This window comes from Piliocolobus tephrosceles, chromosome 7, assembly GCF_002776525.5.
Source record: "Piliocolobus tephrosceles isolate RC106 chromosome 7, ASM277652v3, whole genome shotgun sequence".
NCBI lineage: Eukaryota > Metazoa > Chordata > Mammalia > Primates > Cercopithecidae > Piliocolobus > Piliocolobus tephrosceles.
The window spans coordinates 26,363,491-26,390,238 of NC_045440.1; the positions used below are offsets into that span (position 1 = coordinate 26,363,491).

The window sequence follows — 26,748 nt, forward strand, 5'->3', positions numbered from 1 at the left end:
ACCACACCAGCTAATTTTTGTGTTTTTTTGTAGAGACAGGGTTTCACCATGTTATCTAGGATGGTCTTGAACTCCTGGGCTTAAGGGATCCTCCCACTTTGGTCTCCCAAAGTGCTGTGATTATAGGTGTGAACTGTGGTGCCCAGCCAGTGTTTTGAATTTTAGCCATTCTCACAGTTGAACAGTGGTATCTCCTTGTTTAGTTTGTAATTCCCTAATGACATGATGTTGAGCATCTTTCCATACACTTATTTGTATATGTGTATATCTTCTTTAGTGAGATATCTATTTACATCTTTTGCCCTGTTCTTAATTGGGTGTTTTTTATTAGGTTTTAAGAGTTCTTTGTATATTTTAGCTGGAAATGGTTTATCAGGTACCTATTATGCAGATATTTTCTCGCAGTCTGTGGCTTGTCTTTTCATTGTCTTTCTTAGAGCACAACTTTTAAATATAGACAAGTAGGTTCGTAACCCATTTTGAGTTTGTATTTGAGTTCGTGTTTGTGTTTTCCTTGAAACACCATGGTTGTTAACTCGGATACATTACTGTCATCTAAGCCTCAGACTTCACATAAGTTTCACCAAGTGTTTCAATAACGTCCCACAGAACCTAGTTCAGAATCACCTATTGCTTTTAATTGTCATATCTCTTTAGTCTGGACATTTCCTTTGTCTTTTTTGGACTCCATTACCTTAACACTTTTGAAGATTTCAGGCAAGTTATTTTGTAGCATGTCCCTCAATGTGGGTTCATCAGCTGTTTCCTCATCATGAGATTCAGGTTATGCGTCTTCGGCCTGTGCATCACAGAAGTGGCACTGCGTTCTTCTCATCATCTTCCATCTGGTGGTGCCTAGGTTCAGCTTTCCTGTCACTGACATTTCTTATTTTGATCAAGGTGCTGTCCACCAGACTTACCCTCTGTCAAATTATTTTTTCCCACTTTGTATAAAGAAGTGTTGTATGGAGAAATACTTAGAAACTAGGTAAATATCTTGTTTCTCATCACATACCCAGTTCATACCTTTATTTGTGTGAAGGAATAAATGGTTTCCTATTTGGTGGGTTGTCATCTGTTACTATTTATTTTGATGCACAAATTATTGCAGACTTGACCAGTGAAAGCCTTTTCAAGGTGATTTCTGTGTCTTTTTAAAATGTCCTCATCATTCTTTGAGCAGTTTCTAGCTTTCTGGCACAATAAAATGTTGCAGGCTCGGCCAGACATGGTGGCTCACGCATGTAATCCCAGCACTTTGGGAGGCTGAGCTGGGTGGATCGCCTAAGGTCAGGAGTTTGAGACCAGTCTGGCCAACAGGGCGAAAACCTGTCTCTACTAAAAAAAATACAAAAAATTAGCCAGGCGTGGTGGCACATGCCTGTTATCCCAGCTACTTGGGAGACTGAGGCAGGGGAATTGCTTGAACCCAGGAGGTGGAGGTTGCAGTGAGCTGAGATTGCGCCCTTGCACTCCAGCCTGGACAACAGAGTGAGACTCTGTCACCAAAAAAAAAAAGAAAGGAAAGAAAAATGTCCCAGGCTCATCTTAGACTTTCTTTGCTCTGGCCCTGGAATCAGCCATTTCCCCAAGGAGCCCTGATTTCTTTTAGTGGAGAAGGATTTTTAGAAACTAAGACCTGAGTACTAGGTGTGCTTACTGCTATTAGGGTGTTACTGCTGCCAGACTCTCTCAGTGGACCAAGCGAGGACATATATATGTATAGCTGCATACATATATGCACACATATACATGTAACACATTTCCATTTGTATTTATTTATCAGTCTACCATATGTTGAACACTCTGATTGACCACAATACCTTTAATTCCATCCAGCCTATAGAGTTCATTCTGCTTTTCTCTCTTTCCATGTTTGTAGCTACTTCTCTGACAGTGAGAAGCCTGGCTTGCATTCGCTTTCATAAATGGCCAGATTTGACCAAGTGCCCCGGATGTAACCAGTCTCGCGTCTCTGCTACTGCCTCCTGTCCTCACCTCACTGAGGCTCTGTCAGACCCCTCTGAAGTTACTTACACCCAGACCCTGAAACACGAAGCTGTTAGTTTAATAGTCCCTGCTGCAAATATTGAGATCCAGTGTGTTCATGAGGCATTTGAGTCACAAAGGTTAGGTTTATATATAACTTCATAGAATTGCATAAAGTAATTTTTTTCTTACAGGCTATTTAGTAAGACAATCAGAGAGAGAAAGACTAAGAATCACTGTGGCTTTAACAATTCATTTAGTTTGTACTTAATTTATTGTAAAATGGAATATAAATTCACATATATAATACATATGGACAATTTAAAGATAATTAATATTAAATAGAGATCACTCTTGTACCCAGTGCCCAGCTTAAGAAATACAGCCTCGTCAATACCTTTGAAGCCTGCTCTTGCCACTCTCTGGTTGCATTCCTCTCCTTCCTTCCAAGGGATAACCACTCTGTGGAGTGTTGTATTAATTATCCTATAATAGCTTTTTTATTCATCTTTCTTTTATAGATTGCTGTTGTGGCTGTGATGTGCAAACCCCACAGATGTCCACACATCAGTTTTACAGGAAATATATGTGTGTAAGTATGGTGATTTTGTTAAATTGTATGTGTGTGTGTGTTTTATTTTAACTAAGTATGCCCCCTCGAGCCCTTAGTCAGTACATGCTGGTAATATTTAAAACTTCAACTTAATAGATTTATAGATTACTCCTTTCAAACAAGCAACCATTAGATATTTTAGTGCTTTAAAATTGTAATATATGGGGCTGGGCACAGTGGCTCACGCCTACAGTCCCAGCACTTTGAGAGGCTGAGGCAGGCAGATCACCTGAGGTCAGGAGTTTAAGACCAGCCTGGCCAGCACCGTGAGACCCCATCTCTACTAAAAATACAAAATTTTAGCTGAGCGTGGTGGCATGTGCTTCTAGTCCCAGCTACTTGGGAGGCTGAGGCAGGAGAATCGCTTGAACCTGGGAGGTGGAGTTTGCAGTGAGCCGAGATCACACCACTGTACTCCAGCCTGGGTGATAGAGTGATATTAAAATGGATATTTTAATTTGTTGCAATATATAATTTTAAAAATGTAGGTTATGGAACTCAAAATAGTAGACATTGGGATATGCAACTCAAAACAGCACATTCTGTTTAACTCATAAATGAAACATGGGAATATGAGCTGCCTAAATTCCACGTCAGAAATTTAAAATGAATTTGGATCAGAAACGTATCAAAATAAAAAGTTATCCTTATACGTAACCTTTAGATTTCTCAAACTCACCTACTTGAAAGAATTAGCAGAAAAGTTTGCATGATTCTGGGTAGGAAGATAAAAAGGGGGAAAGATTTTCTTGAGTGTGGTTCCCAAGAGAACATTGAGTATTGATTCAAACATAGGAAAACTTTTTTTTTGTTATTTGTCCCTAAAAGCTTAAACCTCTGAAATAACCACAACGGTAGTATTTTGAAAATGGGTGTAATAGTGTCCCTTTACATATTTATCTTATTTACTTGTTGGTAGAAAATAACGTTATTTACAGATACTGCAAAGGTGTAGATTCTTCTGTTAGGATTTGAAAAGGAAGCTCATTTGTTATCAGGATTCTGTGGAGACGGTAGATGCTTGGAACTAGCCGGTTGAACTCAGTTTTGCATCTGACATTCTTATTCTTTTGTTGTATTGGCAGATACTGCCCTGGAGGACCTGATTCCGATTTTGAGTATTCCACTCAGTCTTACACTGGCTATGAGGTACAGTAACTTTGAGGCCGTCCTGATGAAGTGTTGCATCATGCTTTACTTGTAGTATGGTTTGACCAGTACTGGCTTTCTGATAATTTTTTGTTTTTGTGTTTGTTTTTTTCTGATTATGAAAGCTGTTCATTCACCAAATATTTACCAGTGTCTACTAGTGTCCTAAATTGTTCTAGCCACTACAGAAATACTTACATAAGCACTTCTTATCCCAAACGTTGTTCTAAGTGCTTTATAACCATAAATCTTATTGCAGTGTTTTGAAGATAGACACTATCATTATCCCAGTTTGCCGATCAGGAAACTAGGGCATAGTGGGCTTAAACAGCTGGCCCAAAGACACACTATTAGTAAGAGATAGGCAGGTTTCGAACTCTGCTGCTCACCACTACATTGTACTGTTGCTTTAGTAGTGGAAAATGGAGAGGGTCCCTTTGTCTTCCGGAATTTACATGTTTTTTTCTTCTTTTTTTTTGAGATGGAGCCTCGCTCTGTTACCAGGCTGGAGTGCAGTAGCACGATCTCCTTCACTGCAGCCTCCACCTCCTGGGTTAAAGTGATTCTCCTGCCTCAGCCTCCCAAGTAGCTGGGATTGCAGGCAAGCACCACCACGCCCAGCTAATTTTTATATTTTTAGTAGAGACAAGGTTTCATCATGTTGGCCAGTCTGGTCTCGAACTGCTGACCTCAAGTGATCCGCTCGCCTCAGCCTCCCAAAATGCTGGGATTACAGGCATTAGCCACTGCACCCAGCCTGGAATTTGTATTCTAATAATGGAAGGTAAACAGTAAAGACACAAGAAAAAGTATCAGGCACTCAAAAAATGCTAAGCAGAGCTGTAAAATCGAGTAAGGTGATGGCAGCTGAGATGGTTTAGCTGTGGTGGTTAGGAAGGGATTCTGTGAGGAGGTAAGATTGAAGCGGAGTCTGAATGACAAGAACCTAGTCCTAAGAATATGTGCAAGGGGCATTCCTAGCAGAGAAGTCACTAGAATAAGACCCAAGGAGGGAAAGACATGGGGGTGTTGTGCAGTGCAGAGAGTGAGGGAAGCATGAGGCTGGGAGGCAAATGAGCTGGGGTTTGTAAGCAAAGTTAAGGAGTTTCCATTTTAGGGTAGGAGTCATGAGAAGCTATTAGGATTTAAGGCAGGGGAATGATACAATCCAATTTAGTTTTTTTTAAAGATCATTTTGATGGCCATGTAGAGAAAGGGTTAGAGTGGGGACCAGAAGGAAGGCAGGAGGCCAGTGAGGCACTTTTGAAGGAGTCACCCTCCTCAGAAGAGCTCAGAAGCCAGGAAACCTTGTGACTTTTTTCTCATATGTGTTTTCATTTTTTTTCCTGTTTTTCTAGGGTTGAAATTTTTTAAAATACAAGAGGAATGATTTTGTGAAAAGGCTTCCTCTCATTCCTATCACCTAACCATTCTTTTTTGCTCTTCCCCCTACCACTTAGTGTTGTCTATTATTTCCCTCCCATCCTTCAGGGATATTTCAGGGAATACAGCATACACAGATTGCCTATCCCTTATGTGAAATGCTTGGGACCAGAGGTGTTTCGAATTTTGGATTTTTCTGAATTTTGGAATATTTGCATATGCATAATGAGAAATCTTGAGAGTGGAACCTGAGTCTGAACATGAGATTCATTTTTGGTTTATGTACACCTGATACACCTAGTCTGAATTAATGTATACAGTATTTGTAATAATTTTGTGGATGAAGCAAAGTTTGTATTAAGTACTTGCATGTGGAATTTTCCGCTTGTGGCATCATGTTGGCACTCAAAAAATTTTGAGTTTTGGAGCATTTTTGATTTTTGGATTAGGGATGCTCAACCTGGACATATTCTTTGTTCGACTGATTCCATATAAGGTCGCATATCAGAGTCCTCTTTCAATTTGCCTTTTATTTTACAATATTTTAGTGAACATTTTATGTCAGTACATTGTTTTGTGGCTGTAGAGTTTTCCACTGTATGATGGTAGCCATTAAAAATTGTGTGGTATTTTAGAAGCTTATTTAAAAGTTACTTTATTACATGACTCTAGAATATGTATGCACGTCTGTGTCTGTGAGCAGAACACTTTGGTGACCCCGGGATTCCAGACGTGTTTATACAAAAGACAGATGTGATCCAAGGAGACACCCTGCTGTTGAGGTGCTTATGACAGTGCGGGTGGACACCTGCCGGATGTGATTTAGGACATTGTTTTGAACCCTGACAAGACTGAGAAAAATTAATGGGGGTACAAGCCATGTTTCAGTGTTCTGAACCATGGAGAGTTTTTTTTTTTTTTTAATACAATCCTTTTGAAACTACTTTTTATTTTTAATTCAATGTGAGCATAACAATATTTTTCTCTTCTAGCCAACCTCCATGAGAGCTATCCGTGCCAGATATGACCCTTTCCTACAGACAAGACACCGAATAGAGCAGGTACATTTTTAAAAAACATGTTTTTAAAAAATTAGCTGTTTATACTTACTAAGAAGGCATTGTTGGTTGAGTCAAATTGAACCTGAAATAACGAAAAATGTGTCTTTCCCCTTTTTAAGTTTTCAGTATCCATCTGAGGGAGGATTTGCCATGCCTAGCAAGGTGAAAAACACTGCTTTCTTTAAACACTGTATTTATCGTTTAAGGGTTTTATATTCTCTAAGTTTTTTGTATTTGTAGAAAATTATTAGTAGTATGAAATTTGTGGAATAAAAATGTATGAAAATTCTTAGACAATAGGTGGATGTGTTGACTTTTAACTTCCAAAAGTCAGAATAAGAAGTATTTTGACTGGCCAGGCCCAGTGGCTTATGCCTGTAATCCCAACACTTTGGAAGGCTGTGACAGCAGATCACTTGAGCCTAAGAGTTCGAGACCAACCTGGGCAACATAGCAAAACCCCATCTACAAAAAATAAAAAAATTAGCATGGCGTGGTGTTGTGCACCTGAAGTCTTAGCTACTTGGAAGGCTGAGGTGGAAGGGTCCCTTGAGCCCAGAAGGTCAAGGCTGCAGTGAGCTGTGGTCATACCACTGCACTTCAGCCTGGGTGACTGAGCAAGAACCTGTCTCAGAAAGAGGTATTGTGACAGATTTGATGGGTGGAAATAGGAAATTTCCTACAAAGGAATACAAAGAAACTTGTGGGGGTATGGCATTATTCTATATCATAATCATGGTGGTGGGTAGATAATTCTAAATGCTCTCATCCATTGTACACTTAAAGTTAGTGGATTTTATCGTATGTAAATTATACCTTGGTGTAGCTGACCAAAAACAAGTACTACGTACATGACTTTGCACTGTTCAAGAAATCTGAGCATTAATACAGATTTTCTTTTTTTACAAGTTTATTTTACACTTGTCCACTTTAAAGAATGTAAAGCACTGTCCAAGTAACAGTAATGTATAGTAGGCACATCCAAGTCTAAAGTAGATAGTAATACATACTATAGTGGATACGTTGTGTCTGGGTTTATTTATTGGCTTATTGGTGAATACTGTTCAGTTTTCATATCCACTTTGCTGTCACCCAAGCGTATGAGGAACAGAACTGTCAGTGACAGGAGAGGACCCCACCTGGGGGAGCCTGCATTTTTCCAAAAAGTGGGTTCTAAACTGACCTTTGTTTCAATTTCTTTTTGAGCTATGATAGTTAATTCATTTAAAATGTAAAACTGTTGAGCATGAAATGTTTATGTTTACCAAAAAAGGAGCATAATTTACAAGATTTAGAAATGAACATAGAGCAGTGATTCTTTTCTTAAATGCACTAGAATTACCTGAGTAACTTCTCCAAAACATGTGTCAGAACTTCGCCTCTGGATGTTCTGATTAAGTCAGCTTTAAGGTTCTAGCAAGATATTTTAAAAAGCTACCAGGGTAATTTTAATGAGTATCTCTTGGAAACAACGATAGATATAGAAATAGAGTATTATTTTAGTGTTGATATATGTACACACATGCATATATATAGTTTTTCTGTATAAATTTTTTTGCCATTTTCAGAAATTAGTGTTAATTTCAATACCTATTTTTAAAAATTAGAATCTTGGTTTATTGTAGTCAACAAAATGAAAGATTGGTATCATTCTCTTCCCTAGTAGAGGAGACCTAATATTTATTAATTAATTTATTTTTTTGAAACAGGTGTCACTCTTATTGCCCAGGCTAGAGTGCAGTGGCACAATCGCAATTTCAGGTCACTGCACCCTCTGCCTCCTGGTTCAAACCATTCTCTTGTCTCAGCCTCCAGAGGAGCTGGGATTACAAGCACGTCTGGCTAATTTTTGTATTATTAGTAGAGATGGGGTTTCACTTTGTTGACCAGGCTGGTCTCAAACTGCTGACCTCAGGTGATCTGCCAGCCTGGTCCTCCTAAATGCTGGGATTACAGGCATGAGCCACTGCACCTGGCCTGAATATTTCATTTTTAATCAGACTTTCACTTTTTTTTTAGAAAGCAGACTTGAAGTCCCTCCTGTGCCCAGAATCATCCATCAATTTTAGACTGCTCTCTTCATTTTTCTTTCTAATTTATTCTTGTTTTCTTCCATTACATCAAATTCTTATTATATTACATAATCATTCATGTATCATTGTTGACCATAAATGCCACCTTTTTGTCCCCTAGGCTTACCACCAAGTCTGACATAAAATACATGATCAATAAATACTTATTATTCTGCATATTGTATTATATTTGTCTTTACCGGTTTCTAGTTTATATTCTTCGTGTTTTTAAATTTCCACTTTGTACGTATTAAAGTCACACCTCTTATTTGTTATTTTATGTTCTCATTCTCCTTATTTGAGTTGTACTCACTTTTTTTCTTTCAGACGAGCCTATTTTTTATCCACAGAATTAGCTGAATATGTTTCATTACTTCTGATTTTTAAACTACTGATGAAAACACCGCAAAATAAGAGATTTGCAATGCCTTCTTAGAGTAGTTGCTTTTGCTTACATCATTCTAATGCTGATGAATTTGTCTTTCAGTTAAAACAACTTGGTCATAGTGTGGATAAAGTGGAGTTTATTGTGATGGGTGGAACGTTTATGGCTCTTCCAGAAGAATACAGAGATTATTTTATTCGAAATTTACATGATGCCTTATCAGGACATACTTCCAACAATATTTACGAGGCAGTCAAGTAAGAAATTCTTATTTTATCATAGTCTCCAGAGTGATTGTCAGTTTATGCTCCTAGCATTAGCTTACGAGAATGCCTTCTGCCCTGCATCCACATTCTTACTTCTCATAGTCTTTCTCGTTTCGGGGAAAGTTCTCATTTTCACGGAAATAATCCTTTCACTGAAATAATCCTTTTAAAGAAAAAATGAATATAGTTTGTTGACATAGTAGTGTTCTCAAACAGAGAGATTCACCAAATATGGTCCATGAAGGTCTTTTCAGCCTTAGGCTCGTCTAAACAACAGTAGTTTTGATTGGCCTAATTAAGTTTTTCAGCCCACCTAAGAAGGGCACTGGGAGTGTCCTTTATTTGAAACATTTAACTGCTGTAAAATCAGCAAAACAAGGTACTGGTAGTTAAAAATTTAATTTAGAGTAAATATTTCCTAATTATTAAATAATAACTGTTTATGATTGGGATCTTAGTCTGTCTTATGCTGCTATAACAAAATATCTGAGACTAGGTAATTTAATGAACAGAAATTTATTGACTCACAGCTTTGGAGGTTGGGAAGTCCAATGTCAAGGTCCTGGCATCTGGCAAGGGTACGTCATCACATGGCAAAAGGCAAGAAAAACAAAAAGCAGGCTAATTCACCCTTTTATAATGGCATTACTCTTACCCACAAGGTCAGATTGCTTCTCAAAGGCCCCACCTGTTAATACTGTTACAATGACAATTTCAACATGAGTTTTAGAGGGGACAAACTCATGTTTGTCAAATCATGTGTTATTCAAACCACAAGTTAATTTACTCATTTTGAATTCTAGTTGACAAAATTATGCATTATTTTGACTCCTTGATTTTAGCAAGAAGAATACTACAGGTTAGTATGTAGTTCAGTGATTTAAGAAGTGAAAGTCTTAAAATAGTTTTTGTTTTCAGGAATTGTGGGAACACCTGGATAGTTACTGTTTTCCTTATTTAACAAATCCTTCTTGAGGGCCCACTAGATACTGGGTGCTGTTTTAGATCCTGGAAAGTGGTGATGTTTAGGCTGAGCCTGAAGTACAAGGAGGAGTTAGGCCAACAGCAGAACGGGTAAGATAAAGGCCCTGAAATGGGAAACAGCTTGGGTGTTCTAGGGACAGAGAGGAAGCCAGCATGGCTAGATCTTGTGGTAATCCATTTGTGTCACTATAAAGGAACACTTAAGACTAGGTAAGTTATAAAGAAAAGAGGTTTAATTGACTCCAGTTCTATAGGCTTCACATGAAGCATAGTGCTGGCATCTGCTTCTGGTGAGGCTTCAGGAAGCTTCCAATCATGGTGGAAGGTGAAGGGGGAGCCAGTACATCACATCACGGGTAGGGGAGGTGGCACACTCTTTTAAACAACAGATCTCACATGAAACAACTGAGCGAGAACTCACTTATCACCAGGAAGACAGTGGTAAGCCATTTATTTATGAGGAATCCAGCCCTAGGACCCAAACACCTCCCACCAGGCCATACCTCCGACATTGGGGATCACATTTCAATATGACATGTGGAGGGGACAAACACTCAAACCATGTCAGATCGCAGTGAACAAGAGAAAGAACATCATGAGATGGGGTTGAAATGTTAGGTAAGGGCCAAGATACATGCTTTTGAGGAGTTGAAATTTTATTTGAAATGCGATAGGAAGCAGATGAAGGGTAAGTGGCATGTTCTGGTTAACAGGTAGGGTCATTCTGGCTACTGTCTGGCTAATGGATTAGAGGAGTACCAGGGTGAAAGTGGGAAACCAGATAGAAGGCCATCTGATTACATCCATCCCTGCTCAGCTGGGGGCGGCAGCAGTGGTGATAGAGAGGAGATTGAGATAGAGGAAGGGATCGAGCCTGACACTAAGGTTCTGGCTGTCAGAAATGGTAGGAAGGTAGGGTAGGGCTGTATACTGAGGTGGAAAAAACAGCGGAAAAAGCAGAGAAAAATCTCAATGGGAGAAAAATCAAGAGTTCTGTTTTGGGTGTGTAAAGTTTGAAGTGCCTGTGATACATTCAAGTGTAGATGTCAGTGGGCTCTGAATACAAGAGAAGTCTGAGCTTCATTGGTAATGTTGCCAACCATGTAAATGGAGGAGACCACCTCATGGGAGAGTTGTGGATCTCCAACGTGTACTAAGTGAAAAGCAATTTTTAGAGCAATGCTTACAGTACAATCCCATTATTTGTATGTTCATGCACATACACACATACTACACATCTGTATATAAATGCATAGAAAAGGTGGCAGAATAATGGTCATCATAGATCTTAGAGCTGAGGAGGAAGGGACATGGGAAATGGGAGCAAAGGAGGATATTTCCCTTTGTTCCATGTACAGTGGGCCATGTTGTCATGGTGTTTAATATTCACTTATTTAATACTCATAGTAAACCTTTGAGTTAAGTGTTCAGATTATCCCTGTTTTTCCGGTGAGGAAGCTGAGTCATAGAGAAATGAAGCAGTTTGCCCAAAGTTGCAGAGGTGGTTGGTGATAGAGTGGGATGTAAACCCCAGGTAGCTTTGCTTTGAGAGCCTAACATTGCAAGCTGTGCTAGGTGTCAGAATGTGAGTGTGTCTGTATGTATGTGCACGTGTGTGCACATCGTCGGAGCTTGAAGGTCTTGGGAGGAATATGGCCTGTTTTTCCTTGCCCCCCTTCCCTACCACCCTCAGGCTTTTCTCTGGCTTCTTTTTTATATGGGGTGGGGGTTTCATATAGCTAATTATAAGTTTGTTCAAATAGTGCCACCTCTTAAGATTTTTTGTGTAGGACCAAATTTTGAGTAGACCTAAGAGTGGTTTTTATTACCCCGTAAGTAAAGCAGTTCTTGGCACATAGTAAGCACAAGTAAATGCGTGAATGAATTTCAAATGAATGATCAGTTAGCTAATGACCTGAGTATGGTTGACTTTTGGAATTGGGGGCAGTCACATCTTTTTGTGCCCTCCCTACTCCCCTACCCGCTTAATTTCCTTTGTTCTCCTTGGGTTTGTTAAAGTGAAAACAAGAGAGGAGCTTTTTCATAAAATTTAATACCAAGGGTAGCTCAAAGAGCCCATGTGAAAGATTCGGCAGCTGAGAGAGTTTGTGTGCACAGCATCCCACTTCTGTTCGATTGACTCTAGGGAATGTAACAGGCGAATTCTGTGTCCGTGAACCTGGACCTGTAGCATTATGATCTCTTACTCCTGCAGGGGCTTTAATAGCAGATGAGATGGTGACTATGTTGTTATTGCTCATTCAAAACTGATCAAGAGGCCGGGTGTGGTGGCTCACGCCTATAATCCCAGCCCTTTGGGAGGCCGAGGCAGGCAGATTGCTTGAGGCCAGGAGTTCGAGACCAGCCTGACCAACATGGTGAAACTTCCTCTCTACTAAAAATATAAAAATTAGCTGGGCGTGGAGGCTGGTGCCTCTAGTCCCAGCTACTCGGGAGGCCGAGGCACAGAAACGCTTGAACCCAGGAGCTGGAGGTTGCAGTCAGCTGAGATGGCACTATTGCACTCCAGCCTGGGCGACAGAGTGAGACTGTGTCTCAAAAACAAAAAAAAAAAAAATGATCATTAATGAGTCATGCTTAGTAAACGCTGAAGTCTTCAAACTTTAGAGGAGTAATGATATCATCCAGCTAATTACTCTTAATAATACTGAAAAATCAAACTATACCTTAGATAAAATGCAATTGAGGAAAACCAACCTTTATTAGTTCAAAGCCAGGAGACGGGAATGGCAGCAGAATGTTCTCTCAGAGGGTTACTGACCACAATTTATTCAGCTCTGAAAATTCCCTGGCAGAGACATCTATCAAGATTAGTTTTTCTGTGCACGCTTATATACTTCTGTACTCCCTTCTTGGACCTTAATATGTAAGGTCTTCAAGATAAGCGGAGTACCAGTGTGAAAGTGGTACCAGTTCTTCAAGATAAGAAGACCTTACATATTAAGTGGAATTGAGCTGTAAATATCTTAGACTTGCCTGTCTGCCCCATACAAATTTGCCACTAAGCTTTTCATCACCTACAGTTTGGGTCACCTGAGGCATATGAAGCAGGCCAACTAAGATCTGCATAGTGAACTTTTAGGATGTATCTAGTTTGACATTTTCATCGATTGAAACTAAAAATTTTGCTTTATTCTTGGTGTAACGTTTCATTTTTGCAGAAATGTTCTAGTGCTAGTGGTGCTTGAATGTAAGTTGTCCATCGTTGGGTTGAAAATAGGGTTGTCTAGTACAGCGAACTCAGTGTTTGTAGAAAAAAGCCCTGTGAAAGAGAAAGCCTCTTTCAGTAATATTCTAGGCAGTGCCAGTGTTGTTTTGTTTCTGTTCTTGAATATACCTCAAGAGGGCAACAAACACTTTATTTTCAGATAAAAATTTATATACGATTTGGGTTTTCATTGCAACACATGTCATGAATGGCTCTTGAGAAGTAATAAAAGTACAATCTGGGAGCCATAAAACCATCAATAAATTACACTGAATTCTGCCAACACACATTTTAAATGTTTTGCTCTTTTCTCTTAGTCTCTATATTTTTGTGAGATAATCTGAAAAAAAAAAAAAAAAAAACCCGATTTGTGGCATTTTCTTTGTTGGGGTAGAGTTTTACTACAGACCCCTCATAATAGAGTTTGTATTTGTTTTGAGGGAAACTTTGTATTTGAAGAAATAATAGTCTCGTTTGTGCTATAGAACTAGAGACAGAAAGTATTTTCAAGTGTTGGCATAATTGTGAAATAAAAAACAGCCCAGAGAAGTTGTGGTTTTGACATAATGTGGCCCTCGGAAATGTTTGGATTTGACCTTGCCCTTCTCTCTTATCCTGCACAGAGCGTATGCGTGAAAACTGGTTGGTTTGCACAGCATAGCCCACCGCTCTTAGATGTAAGGTGATGAACTTTGTTTATTTTACTTTGGTTTTTGCTTGCTGGACTACATAGATGTAAACTGACTTTCATTAGCTTAGCAGGGTTTTTTTAAAGATTAATTTTAAATTAGGTTAAAGGTGATATATTGAGACCGATGAGTCAGCAAGCAGCATTTAAGGTTAACAGTCTGTTCACATTAGGGTCAAGTTTTACTCCTGTGTTAGCTCAGGTGTCCCTGCTGTGTTTTCATATGTTGAACCTGATTAAAGTTTTGCTTCTTAAAATAATAGGAGTTAAGGTAAAGAAAAGCCCCAGCTAGCAGAGAGCCTGGTTATTATTTATGGCAAGCTAGTAGCAAGCCATGTGTTACATATTCTTGAGGATGGAAAAATTCGAAAGTTGAGTGAACAGAGAGTTCAAGGACAAAACAGATATGGCTTTTGTGAAGGCTCATTAAATCAAGCAAAGTGCTAATCACTCAGTACTCTCAGCTGGACTGAGAGTCTTCAGTAGTCTCCAGAGAGCAACAATTACTGGTGACTGTCATCGGGTAACAATCAGGCTCTGGAGATGAAAAAGACCGGTAGTGGGGTCTGAGTCACCCATTCACTAGAATGCAAATGTTGCCAAATAACTCGAACAACCTTTTAAAATGGTTTTATTCCTTTTTAATCAGCTTTGCCCAGAAGCAGTTTTACATTCAATCTTTAAGGCTCCTTGGCTGTTTTCACAAGATGCAATTTAAAAGGGTAGTTACCCATTAAAAAGTGGGTGAGTCATACTTTCTCCCTGTGGAATTTTAAATTCATTTCCGTTCCTTCCTCTTTTTCCTCCCCATTAATGACTTTAAATCCTCCAACTGTGTTCTTACCTGTCTTAGAAAAGCTGAAGTGCTAGGTAATGCTGGGTACCAGGCCCAGAAGACAATTTCGTAGACTTGCAGAGCTGCGACAGAAGCAAAAGGAACCTACAGAGGCCTGAGAGTGGCTGACTGTGTCCCTGCTGCTCTGGGCCTCATTTCTGGCAGCCCTCAGGACCTTCTGCATTTCTGGGCTTTGACACTGATACTCCCTACCTCTCACTTTTTCTGTTGACCATTTTACTTTCTCTTTTGGTCACCCAGATTTCCATACATGGTGACCAGGATCCTTAACATTGGCCGGAGAACGTAGGATACAATCTTAGTCATTTTAAGAGAGTTGATATTGTTTTTCTTTCAGCATTTTATTTGAAACAAATAAAAATTAAACAGTTTTCAATGAGCATCCACATACCCATCATCTAGATTCTATAATACTTGTTTTATCACATATCTGTCAGTTCCACTATCCATTCATCAGTCTCTTTCATGCATGCTTATGCTCTTTTTTGATGCATTTCATAGTAAGTTGTATGCTTCATTATGCTTCTCCCCAGATACTTCATCATGCATATCACTGACTAGTGTTCACTGTTTGCAGTGTTTTTCTTTTGAAGTAAATTTACATATAGTACAAAACAACATGTGGCGTAATATATATATGAGAAACACATATATTAAATATACCATTTGATTATTTTTGACAAATGCATATACCTGTGCTACAAAGTCCTATTAAGATACAGAATGTCACTGTCATCCCAGAATGTTTCTGGGGAAAGTTCTCACATCCCTCTTCCTAGTAAATCCTCCCCTGTGCCTCCCAGAGGCAGCCATTCTTCTGATTTTTTTCCCCATCACAGATTAGTTTTGTCTCTTCTGGAACTTTATATAAATGGAACCATATAGCATACTCTTGTAGGCCTCTCTCACTGAGCATAATATTTTGAGATTTATCCATGTTGTTGGGTGATTCATTTGTTGTTACCTATTTAGTGGTGAGTTATTCTATTGTATGCAGAGATCACAGTTTGTTTACCATCATTCTATTGATAGATGCCTGAGCTGTTTTGTTTGTGGCCATTATGAATAAAACTTCAGTGTACCTTCTTGTATAAGTCTTTTTGTGGCTATATGTATTTATTTCTCTTGGGGAATAAATAGACATAGAATTGCTATATAAGTTTAGTTTTACAAGAAACTGCCAGTCATTTTCCCAAAATGGCTCTACTATTTGTACTCCCACCAATAATGTATGAGCATTTGGTTGTACCACATCTTCACCAACATATGGTGTTGTCAGTCTTTTTAATTTTAGCCATTCTAGTGGGTGTATAATGGTGTCTCGTGGTTTTAGTTTGCTTTTTCCTGATGACTAATGATGTTGAACACTTACGTGCTTATGCTATTTGTATATTTCCTTTGTGAAGTATCTGTTAAAATCTTTTGCCCATTTTTGATTGGGTGGTTGTATATGCTAGCAGCCAGTCCTTTGTCAGCTCTATATTTAGCAAATGTGAAAACCCAGTCTGCAGTTTGGCTATTTGTTATATTAATGATATCTTTTAGCCAGTTTTTAATTTTGATAAAGTAGAATTTAGCAGTTTTTTCTTTCGTGGTTATTGCTTTTCTGTATTGTCTCTAATAAACCATTGCACATTCCCAAGGCACAAAGATATTCTCCTGTGTTTTCTTCTAATTATAGTTTGAGCTTTCACTTGCAGGTTTATGTTCCATCTTGAATTAATTCTTATGTGTAGTATGAGGTGGGGATCACGGTTTCTTTTTCCCCATATAGACATCTAGTTGCTTTAACATTACTTCTTTAAAGACTTTCCTTCCTCATTCGGATTATATTTCACCTTTGTTAAAAATCGAAGGACTCAGTAGATGTGAGCTGGACTCTTTTCTGTTTCATCAATCTGTTTTCAATCCTTATGCCAGTGCTACACTGTTTTGATTACTGTGGCTTTTTAGTATGTCTTGAAGTCAAGTAATGTGAGTCTTCTAACTTTGTAATTGTTTTTCAAAATTGCTTTAGAAATTCTAGGTCCTTTGCATTTCTATGTAAAATTTAGAATCAGCTGGCCAAAGTCTATTAAAAAGTATAATGGATTTAGAATTGTGTTAAAACTATAGAACAAATGGAAAGAATTGACAGTTTATTGCTTCTTCAATTACGAACATAGTCTATCTCCTTGTATACTTAGGTTTTTAAATTCTCTTAGCAATCTTCGTTGTTGAGATTTTGTAAGCCTTTTGTAAACAAATTTTTTCAAAATATTTGTATGTGTTTTGGTGCTACAGTAAATGAAATGTAAATTTCATTTTAAAATTTTATTATTATTATTTTTGAGTGGGAGTCTTGCTCTGTCACCCAGGCTGGAATGCAGTGACACCATCTCAGCTCACTGCAACCTTCACCTTCTGGGCTCAAGCCATTCTCCTGCCTCAGCCTCCCGAGTAGCTGGGATTACAGGCATCCGCCACCATCTCTGGCTAATTTTTATATTTTTAGTAGAGATGGGGTTTCACCACGTTGGCCAGGCTGGTCTCAAACTCCCAGCCTCAAGCTATCGGCCCACCTCGGCCTCCCAAAGTGCTGGGATTATAGGTGTGAGCCACCATGCCCAGCCATAGATTTCATTTTTTCAAATTTTTGCTGCTCATATATATATATATATACATACAATTGATTTTTATATATTAATGTTATATCATAAGACCTTACTAAATTGACTACTGAATTCTAAAAGCTATTTTTGTAAATCCATTAATATTTACTTCCTAAACAATCATGTCATCTGCAAATGTGCATTTTACTTTTCCCTTTTGGATTTGCATGCTTTTCTTTCTTTTGCCTTACTGTACTGCCTAGGACCTTCGGTACAGTGTTAAACAGAAGTAGTAAGAGTGGGCCTCTCTGTCTTGTTCCCAGTGATACAGAGAAAACATTTTTATTTCAGTATTAAGTGCAGTGTTGCCTGTGGATTTTTTATAGTTACCTGTATTAGATTGAATATGTTTATTGAGATGGTTTGTCATTAACTCATTTGTCTAATGCTTTCTCTGCATCTATTTAAATGATCATATGATTTTCCTCCTTTATTGTGATAATATGGATTATTTTGATTTTTTTTTTAACATTAAACCTCACAGTTCTAGGATAAACCCTATTATATCATCATCTTTACATATTGTTGGATTCAACTTACTGATACTTTGTAGAGGATTTTTGTGTCTACGTTTATACAGGGTGGCAGCCTGTAATTTTTATAATTTTGTTTTCAGGTATTAGTTGTTGGTATTAGTATAATTCAGGCTTCACAAAACAAGTAAGGATGTGTTGTTCCCTCCCCTGTTTTCTGAAACTGTTCATGTAACATGAATGTGATTTCTTCCATAAATGTTTGCTAGAACTCACAAGTGAAACTATCTAGGGCTGGAATTTTCTTTATGGAAGAGTTTTAGATAATTAATTCAGTTCATTTAATGGATATGGAGCTATTCATATTTTCTGTTTCATCTGTGTCCATTTTAATAAGTTATGTTTTTCAAGGATTTTGTTTCATTCATTTTGTCAAATATTTTGGTATTACGTTGCCTTATTAGGCTTTTAATGTCTGTGGAATCTTAGTGGTCACCCCTTTTTCAACCCGGATACTCATCATCTGTATTCTATTTTTCTTGTTTACCCTCGTTAGGGGCTTATCAATTTTGTTGTTCTTTTCAAAGAAGTAGCTTTTGGTTTTGTGTATTTCCTCTACTCTGTAGACTTCTGCTTTTATTTTTATTCCACTTTCTTTCGGTTTAATTGCTCTTCTTTCTCTAGTAAAAGCTTGACTGGGCACGGTGGCTCATGCCTGTAATCCCAGCACTTTGGGAGGTGAGGCGGGCAGATCTGGCCAACATGGCGAAACCCCATCTCTACTAAAAATACAAAAATTAGCCATGTGTGGTGGCGTGCACCTGTAATCCCAGCTACTGGGGAAGCTGAGGCAGGAGAATCGCTTGAACCTGGGAGGCGGAGGTTGCAGTGAGCCAAGATCACGCCACTGCCCTCCAGGCTGGGTAACAGAGACTCCTTCTCAAAAAAAACAAAAAGGTTGGCCATCATTTTAGACCTTTTCCTCAAATCACCGCTTTAGCTGAATCCCACACATTTTGATGTGTTGTATTTTAATTATTCAATTCAAAATATTTCTTAATACCCTTTATATATATATATTTTTTTGATCCAAGGAATGTATAGGAATGGGGTGTTTAATTTATAAATTTCCAGACAATGAGGTTTTTCTTGATATCTTATTAATTTCTAATTTATTTTCATTTTTGTCAGAGAACCTACTGTGTATAATTTTGGTGTTTTAAAATTTATTGAGACTTGTTTTATGGCCCAGCATATATGGCCTCTCTTGGTGAACATGCCATGTGTGTTTGTAAAAAATGTATATTCTCAGTTGCTGAGTGTCATGTTCTATGAATATCAGTTAAACCAAGATGGTTGGTAGTGGTGTTCAGGTAGATTTTATTTTTTATTATTTTGTAGTTCTGTCAATTGCTAAGAGATTGAAATCTCCAACAATGATTGAAGAACTGTCTACGTCTCTCTTCAGTTATATTAATTTTTACTTAATGTAATTATTTTGAAAATCTGTTACTAGGTGCATACACATCTATGATTGCTGTGTTTTCCTGATGTATGAGCTTTCACCATTATGAAATTACCTCTTTATCATCATGAGATGTCCTTCTGCATCCCTGGTCTTGCAGTTTACTTGGCATTAATTTAGCTGTCATAGCCTCATGTGCTTACTGTTTGCCCTGTGTATTATCCTTTGCCATCCATTTGCTTTCCACCCATATGTTTCTTTATCTTGAAAATGCATTTCTTTAGACAGAAGTCTACAGTAATTGGGTCTTTTTTTTTTAATCCATTTTGCTCGTGTCTGCCTTTTAATTGGAGTGTTTAGTCTGTTAACATTTGTTGTAATTATTGATACATCAATTTAAGCTGATGGTTTGATTCGTATCTACCAGTTTAATCATCTCCTCACTTTGATTTTCAGTAGCCAAGAATAATAGTTGTAATGAACACTATTGTGGTCTAATTCTTTATAATGTATTTTTTCTATATCCTTTAATAGGGAATGTCTTCTTAAGAGAAAAGGCGAAGACTCCTTATATCTAGTACAATACCTTAAGCATAGAATTCTGGTACTTAGTAAATGCTCAGTGAATGCAGTGGAAAGAGCTTTCCCTTAAGAATCAGGAGACTTAGCCTCCAGACTTATTTATATTCTTATTTTGCATTATTATCTGGTTTAATTCACTTTTTTTTGTGTGTGATTTAGTTTCCTCATCTATAAAAATGAGGAGGTGTAGGACTATATTATCTCTAAAACTATATCTGTCATCTATGATTTGAAGCTTTCTAATGGAATGAGAATTTTTATCTAAAAGATATGTTCACAAGTTATTCTTCATTTAGCAACCACTTTCTGAGAATCATTTTCTATGTTTTCATATATATATAAACCTTAAATTTCAATGTGGATATAATATTAAAAGAATATAATATCTGTGATTCTTTTTTCTTTTCTATTAATAATGTGTTGCTGCTCGTTCTTTAGCTAGACGAGGGGACTACAAAATGATAGTTTTTGTCAGCCATGAACAGAATCAAACCTCAAACAAAATGTTATAGGTTGTTTTTATATATCTTAAGCCCTGCCAGCTAATATGATAGGGCACAACGGTCTTTGATTAGTCTGTAAGCTACAGTGCCACCAGGTTGGTTTTTCATAGGTAGTACTCATTTTTAAATCAAAATTCTGTTCTTTGTTACTTCATTTTGTGTTGGGCAGTGGTTAATTTATAGAACCTCATGACAAAACCACCAATATCGAGGAAGCAGACTTGACTGCCATCTCAAAAAAAGATTGGGTGGAATAGTTATTTTTAAATCCTTAAGCACATCAAACAACTCATTTAAGTCTAGAGTATCACTAACAGAGCATTGGGCAGAACTTCAAATTTTATTGAGATATTTTCAAGATATGGTAATAGTTAAGAAGAGGAAGTTGTTCATGGTGCTGCTGCCAAGGAGTTACACCAATAACTCGAGGTGTTACCAACAATTCAAACAAATCTGGCTGTTCAAAGAAGTGAGTATACTCCACTGACTTGTTTTGGGACCATAGATGGAGAAGAGATTATATGTTGTGACTAACGAAAATGAATATTTTATCTCTGTACCATTTTTTACTGTGCAGTCTGGTTTGAGCAGGTTGAGTATGAGGTTGCAGGATGTCCACAGAGGGAATGTTCTGTAAGCCGTTCAGGAACTTGAGCCTTGAGTTCTTGTGAGAGTTTAAGCAAGACTAGACTCAGGCACATCCAGTTGCAGTAAGGACAGAGGTTTTGAAAGAGGAGCTGCCACGAATTATTCGTAATGAGAGGTGCCCTGTCTGATACCACAGCTTCTTGGAGTGAAACAAAAGATAGTTTCCAGAAGATAATAATGAAGAGACTTTAAAATCAGTGTGCTATCTTCCTTCCATCAGTGTCCGCCTGGTTGGGCCCTTAGTGCAAGGAGACGGTGATGATAGATAGCGCTTTTGTCAAAAGGTCGCTTTCTTCTTTCCAGAAATAGAAACATGCTTCCCAAGAAACAATCTAAATCTATTTATATTTCTGCCACTTCTAGCTTTTTGTTCTGTAGTCGTTTCTCTCTCTTTTTTTTTTTCCTGTAAGTCTTATCTCCCCAGCTAGATCCTTAAGCATGTCTGGGACAAGAACTATTATAGTTTTACTTTCTGAAGAATATCTGGCCTACTGCTAGGCACCTTCTAAGGTTAACTTTTTGCAAGAGGAAAGATAAGCTGTAGATGTATCTAGAGGCTGCTGTTGGAGTGAAGAGAGACCTCCTGTGTTCCCAATTATGCCTAATTCATTTATTCCTTCTTGAAATTTGTAATTTTTTTTTAATTGACGGAGAATTTTTAGTGTTGAAGCCTTTTAGCGTCTAGACGTGTTTGAGACTGCCAGCTTTCAGAGGCTTCCTGTCCAGATGGAGAGACAGACATATCCACACATAACAAAGCAGACTACTTGTAGTGTGGGCAGGGTGCTTTGGGAATGGGAACGCTGAGATCTCACTGGGGGCGGAGGGGTTCTGGGAAGATGTCATCGGGGGAGAAATGTATTGGAGCTCTGTTTTGAAGGCTGGTAGCTTTTGGTTTTTGTTTGCTTTTAAATTCCTGGGTTATTGTCCCATTTCTCTTCACCCCTGCTCCACAATTTTTAAAAATTCTGTCAGCATAAGGTTTTGGCTTAAGCTATGCTTCACAGAGAACATTAGCATCTTTTATAGCTGGTGCCATTCCTATGGCATACAGAAAAGCGTAGGATTCAACATAGCCCCATATTGTTGGGCTGTACAGGCTTAAAATGAATCTGTAATACCACAAAAAGAGCAGTAGAATTGGAATCAGAGGATCCCTTTTGAGTCTTGGCTTTGTCTCTCAAGAAGTTGACAGAGTTGCTGCATGCAGAAGAACTTGTAGCCCCCAAGAGTATGGGAGTTGGACTGGGTACTGAAGGAGAGCCGTGCTTTGGGATGGCTATCTAAATGGCACATACTGTTGGATAGCTACCTTAGTGATACAAGGAGATCACATTAATAGCAGGCCATAAAATATCAGCTTAGATTGGTTGAAAGCCTGTGTGCGCATATTTGCATATTAAAGAATAGTTATGTTGATATGTTTACATCTCTGTTAAATGAATAATTAGATTTAGTGAGATGTAGGATTAGATATAGTATTATCCAAAAATTTTCATGAGAATACAGTAAGCCTATGGGAAAAATTCATTGTTTTGTCATTCAAATTTGATACAAATTTCTGTTTAATTGCTTTTTGGATGAAACTATAATTCTGGAAAGAGGAAAGATAGTGAAAGCCTTTTTATAAATATAAAATATTGACTTTTCAAAACCTGAGTTGTTTTTTTCTTCCTCCATTTCTGTTAATGCAAAAGGTAATGACATTTCCTGCCTGAGGAAAGACATTTTTGAAATGGAGTTAAATTATTATTTGAGAATAAGGTTTCCTTCTATGGCCTGTACTATATTCTGATGACTTATAAAGAGACCTTGTACAGCAGTGTCCTCTGTATGTCCTTGGTGGGGCCTTTGACATTCTGTGCAATAGGAAGACTAGCTAATAAATTTTCTCTTTCCTCTACACAGATCCCCATTTGTGTAATTGCCTCCCCTCTAGTTTTTCCCAGTGATGTAAGCTACTATTATGCCACTACGCTTGCTAACTTAATGGTATCACTGTTAAGAAATAACTACAGGTTTTTAAAAAATACCAATTGGAATGCCTCATTCTAGGATATTCTCATTTACCTTTAAAAACGTAGTCATTTAGAACTTTTTGCTTTCTTTTTTTTTTTATTTTTCAACCTTTGTATTGTGTGCCTTCTTCATAGTATATGAATATTTATTTTTATTTGAAAAATGTTTTCCCTCAAACCCAATACTTGATGCTAGAGGAAGGTGTGTTACGTCTCTCCTGTGGCATCATGTACTCCTGTTACTGCATGCCTTAGTACCCACCTGTTTAAGAGGCACAGGACCTGATGATTCTATTGTTTCAGAGAAGCCAAATTAGTTTGAATCCTGTCTTAGGCAAGATTTGATAAGGTCTGAGTCTTTTTTCTGTCTCATAGTTCATCTTTTAGTGACTTTGAACTACTCGTTTACCTTTAGTCCTGTTGCCTCTGGTAATCCTACCTAAAATCTCGTGGAATATGGAAATAAACAATGCAAAAGAGTTCAAATGTCCAGAATGAAAGACTTGAGAATTTGTTCTCTAGATTGGTGATTCTTAGCTTTCTTAGTTATTATTACCAATAAATAAGTCCGTTTTTATTGACAATTAAGAATGAAAGAGTGAACCACTTGGAATTAGTTACAAAAATTACAGAAATTTTATGATTTTTACTTTTCAATAAAGAGCAATGAACTTCTTCAGAAAGAAGGAAAATAAATGGCAATTTTTTTAAGGCTTCTCTCATCCTCCCCCCAAAATTGAGAACATTGTAGAAGGCTACATTAAGAAAAATGGTTGGGTTCTAAGAATTGAGAGATGTTGGCCAGGTGCAGTGGCTCATGTCCATAATCCCAGCACTTTGGGGGGCTGAGGCAGGCGGATCACTTGAGGTCAGGAGTTCGAGACCAGCCTGGCCAACATAGTAAAACCCCGTCTCTACTAAAAATGCAAAAAAAAATTAGCTGAGCGTGGTGGCATGCGCCTGTAATCCTAGTTACTTGGGAGGCTGAAGTACGAGAAATGCTTGAACCCAGGAGGTGGAGGTTGCAGTGAGCCAAGATCACGCCACTGTACTCCAGCCTGGGCAACACAGTGAAACTCCAAATCAAAAAAAAAAAAAAAAAAAAAAAAAAAATTGAGAGATGTTGAAAAGCAGAGAAGTCTGGGGTCCATGCTGAGTTGTCTAAACGGTGTGGTAACTGGAATACAGAGCAAGGACTTTGAAGTCAGGTGGACCCAACTTCGGATCCTGACTCCAATTTTATTAGCTCTGTGCCCTTGAACACGCTGTTTACTCCCTTTCAACTCCAGTTTCATCACTTGTGAAATGGAGATAATAGGACACACTTCATAGAGCTGGTGGGAGGGAGGATTCAGTACTAGAGTATGTGGCACAGAGCTTGGCCCACAAAAGACTGTAAATGTGAGCTCCTATCCCCTCACTTCACTAGCCCTGCTAGCAAGAGACTTACTTCTCTGCCTCTTTGGCCATCATTAAGGCCACTAACTCAAACAGCATGAATCTAAAGTGGTGCTTGCTACTCTGATACGTGATTTTAGTAAAGACAAAAGTGATTGGTAATTTCGTAAATCATTGCTAAGATTAATAGACTCGGTGAAAAGACTTTTGTGTATATAGAAGACATTTCATCTAAAATATTCCTGTAATCATTACATATACCCTCCCCCCTTTTTTTCTTTCATTTAAAATGACTCAAAAATATAGAGTGGGAAATAAATAATGCAGATGGTTTTCACTTATGTGAAAAATGGTTGCTAGGAATTGAAAAATAGGTTTTCACAGTTAAAATCACTGCTTTCAAGGAGATTATGGTTGCAGCTTACTGCAGGAGAATAATAATGATAATGATGATAATAACATTACTATGCTAGCTCAGTCACATCAATCCTATGAGGTGTAGATAGTATATTATCCTCATTTTGCAGATAAAGGAACCGAAGCACAAAGAGGTTAATAGCATCCTCATGTGCATAGTTAGGAAGTAGCAGAGCCAGGATTTGAACTTAGCCTGGTTCCAGAGCCTACACTCTTTACCACTATCTCATGCTAGGAGGACAGAGAGAAGGCAGTTTTTTTGAGAGGGAGTAATGTCTTAAAACCTGCAACAGGTTAATTATTTTAGATTTGCTCTACAGGTATTCTGAGAGAAGCCTCACAAAGTGTATTGGAATTACTATAGAGACCAGACCAGATTACTGCATGAAGCGGCATTTAAGTGATATGTTGACCTATGGCTGCACAAGGCTGGAGATTGGGGTGCAGAGTGTTTATGAAGATGTGGCTAGAGACACCAACAGGTAAGATGGTGGCAGGTGATCTTGCACAAGCTTTCCTCCAGCTTCATCAGTTTTCTCTACATGCATACCCAGCCTTTCTTCCTTCTGACCAGTCTTAGGGAAAGAAGTATGGGTATTCCTCCTTTTCGAAGTTCTTTCTTCTGTCTATCCTCTTACTTCCATCCCCTCTTTCCCTCATTTTCAGTTTTTCTCTAGTGACTCTTTTCCAGCAGCCTGTAAACATGCTCATCTCCCTCCCTTTTCTTGTCCTAAGCAGCCTTGTCCATATAGAAAGCAGGGGAGAGGACTCAGGGTTAGTAGTTTAAAGCAGGAGAGAAGGCCAAAAACAAAGAAAAGAGTGAGTAAAAAGAACATTAGGGTAATATTGAAGAGATTCATTTTTGTGGAGCAGATACCAACTAGCAAAATGTATGGTGATACCATGGTTGTTAACTTTGAGAAATTTGGGACTGCAAGGAAAGAAGGAAATAAGAGTTGTTAGAGCTTTATTATGCTCCCTCTAGAAATATATCTTTTAGTTGAAAAGAAAATGCCCGTGAAAGGTTTGCCCGTGAAAGGTTAACTGTATAAGGAGCTTCACAGTTAATTGCTAAATTAGTGGAGTAGGGGAGACAATTGAGAGTTGATTAGGCAGCTGAGATGATTGACCAAGAATTGTAACGGTGGGCTTCAGAGGAAGAATGTGTTGAGTTGGATGTTAAAGGCCCCTTTATTCTGTAGGGTTTCAGTAGATGTGGTTGGTGTTGTGCCAGGAGAAGGAAGCAGAGGGGAACTAGGGAGACAAGCACTGATCAGCGTCTTAGAAACAACCAAGAGGAATGCCAGGCCGGGGAGGATGGAATTTTCCCTTAAGGAATAGAGATCTGTTGAATATTTTTTAGCATGGGGAAGAATCTCATGGATATCATGTTTAAGAAAGAGTAACTGAATAGGATGCTCTTATGTGGGAAAAGGCTTCAACTAGGGAAACTGTGGAGTGGTGTAGCCTTCAAGGGCTGTGCTAGAGAGACACCTGTGCAGATGGAGGGGAAGGTGAAGCTTTCTGAAGAATACGACATCTGAGTTGAGACTTCATGGAAGAGTCTGAGTTCGTCATGTGCAGAAGATGAAGATTGAGGCAGAAAGAACATATGAACAAACTCCTGGAGATGGGAGTGTGTGGCACATTTGGGGAATTTGGAGTGGCTTAGTTTGGTTAGAATGTGAGATAGGAGAATGATAAGAGATAAGGCTTAAAAGCAAACAGAGGGCCTGATTATTAGGGGCCTGAAGAGTCAGCCCAGGGAGGCTGGACATTAATCCAGTGGAGCAAGCCACCAGCAGGCTTAAAGCTACAATGGGATGGAGCATATCTGCAGCTTAGAAAGATGCCTTAGTTACAGTGTAAGGGGCAGGTCAGAGAAGAGCAAGTTGGAAGGGAGATTGGGTACGAGGCT

The 26,748-nt window shown here is 38.4% G+C and overlaps 1 protein-coding gene across 2 annotated transcripts in view; it reads left to right on the plus strand.

Moving 5' to 3' along the window:
• ELP3 (elongator acetyltransferase complex subunit 3) overlaps positions 1–26,748 on the plus strand; it is a 104,588-nt gene that overhangs the window by 10,743 nt on the left and 67,097 nt on the right. For both annotated transcript variants that reach the window (XM_023216805.3, XM_023216806.2), the window contains exons 4-8: positions 2,511–2,581; positions 3,688–3,751; positions 6,127–6,195; positions 8,755–8,909; positions 25,151–25,312. In XM_023216805.3, coding sequence (XP_023072573.2) covers positions 2,511–2,581; positions 3,688–3,751; positions 6,127–6,195; positions 8,755–8,909; positions 25,151–25,312 — 521 coding nt within the window. The remainder of the gene's footprint in view (positions 1–2,510; positions 2,582–3,687; positions 3,752–6,126; positions 6,196–8,754; positions 8,910–25,150; positions 25,313–26,748) is intronic.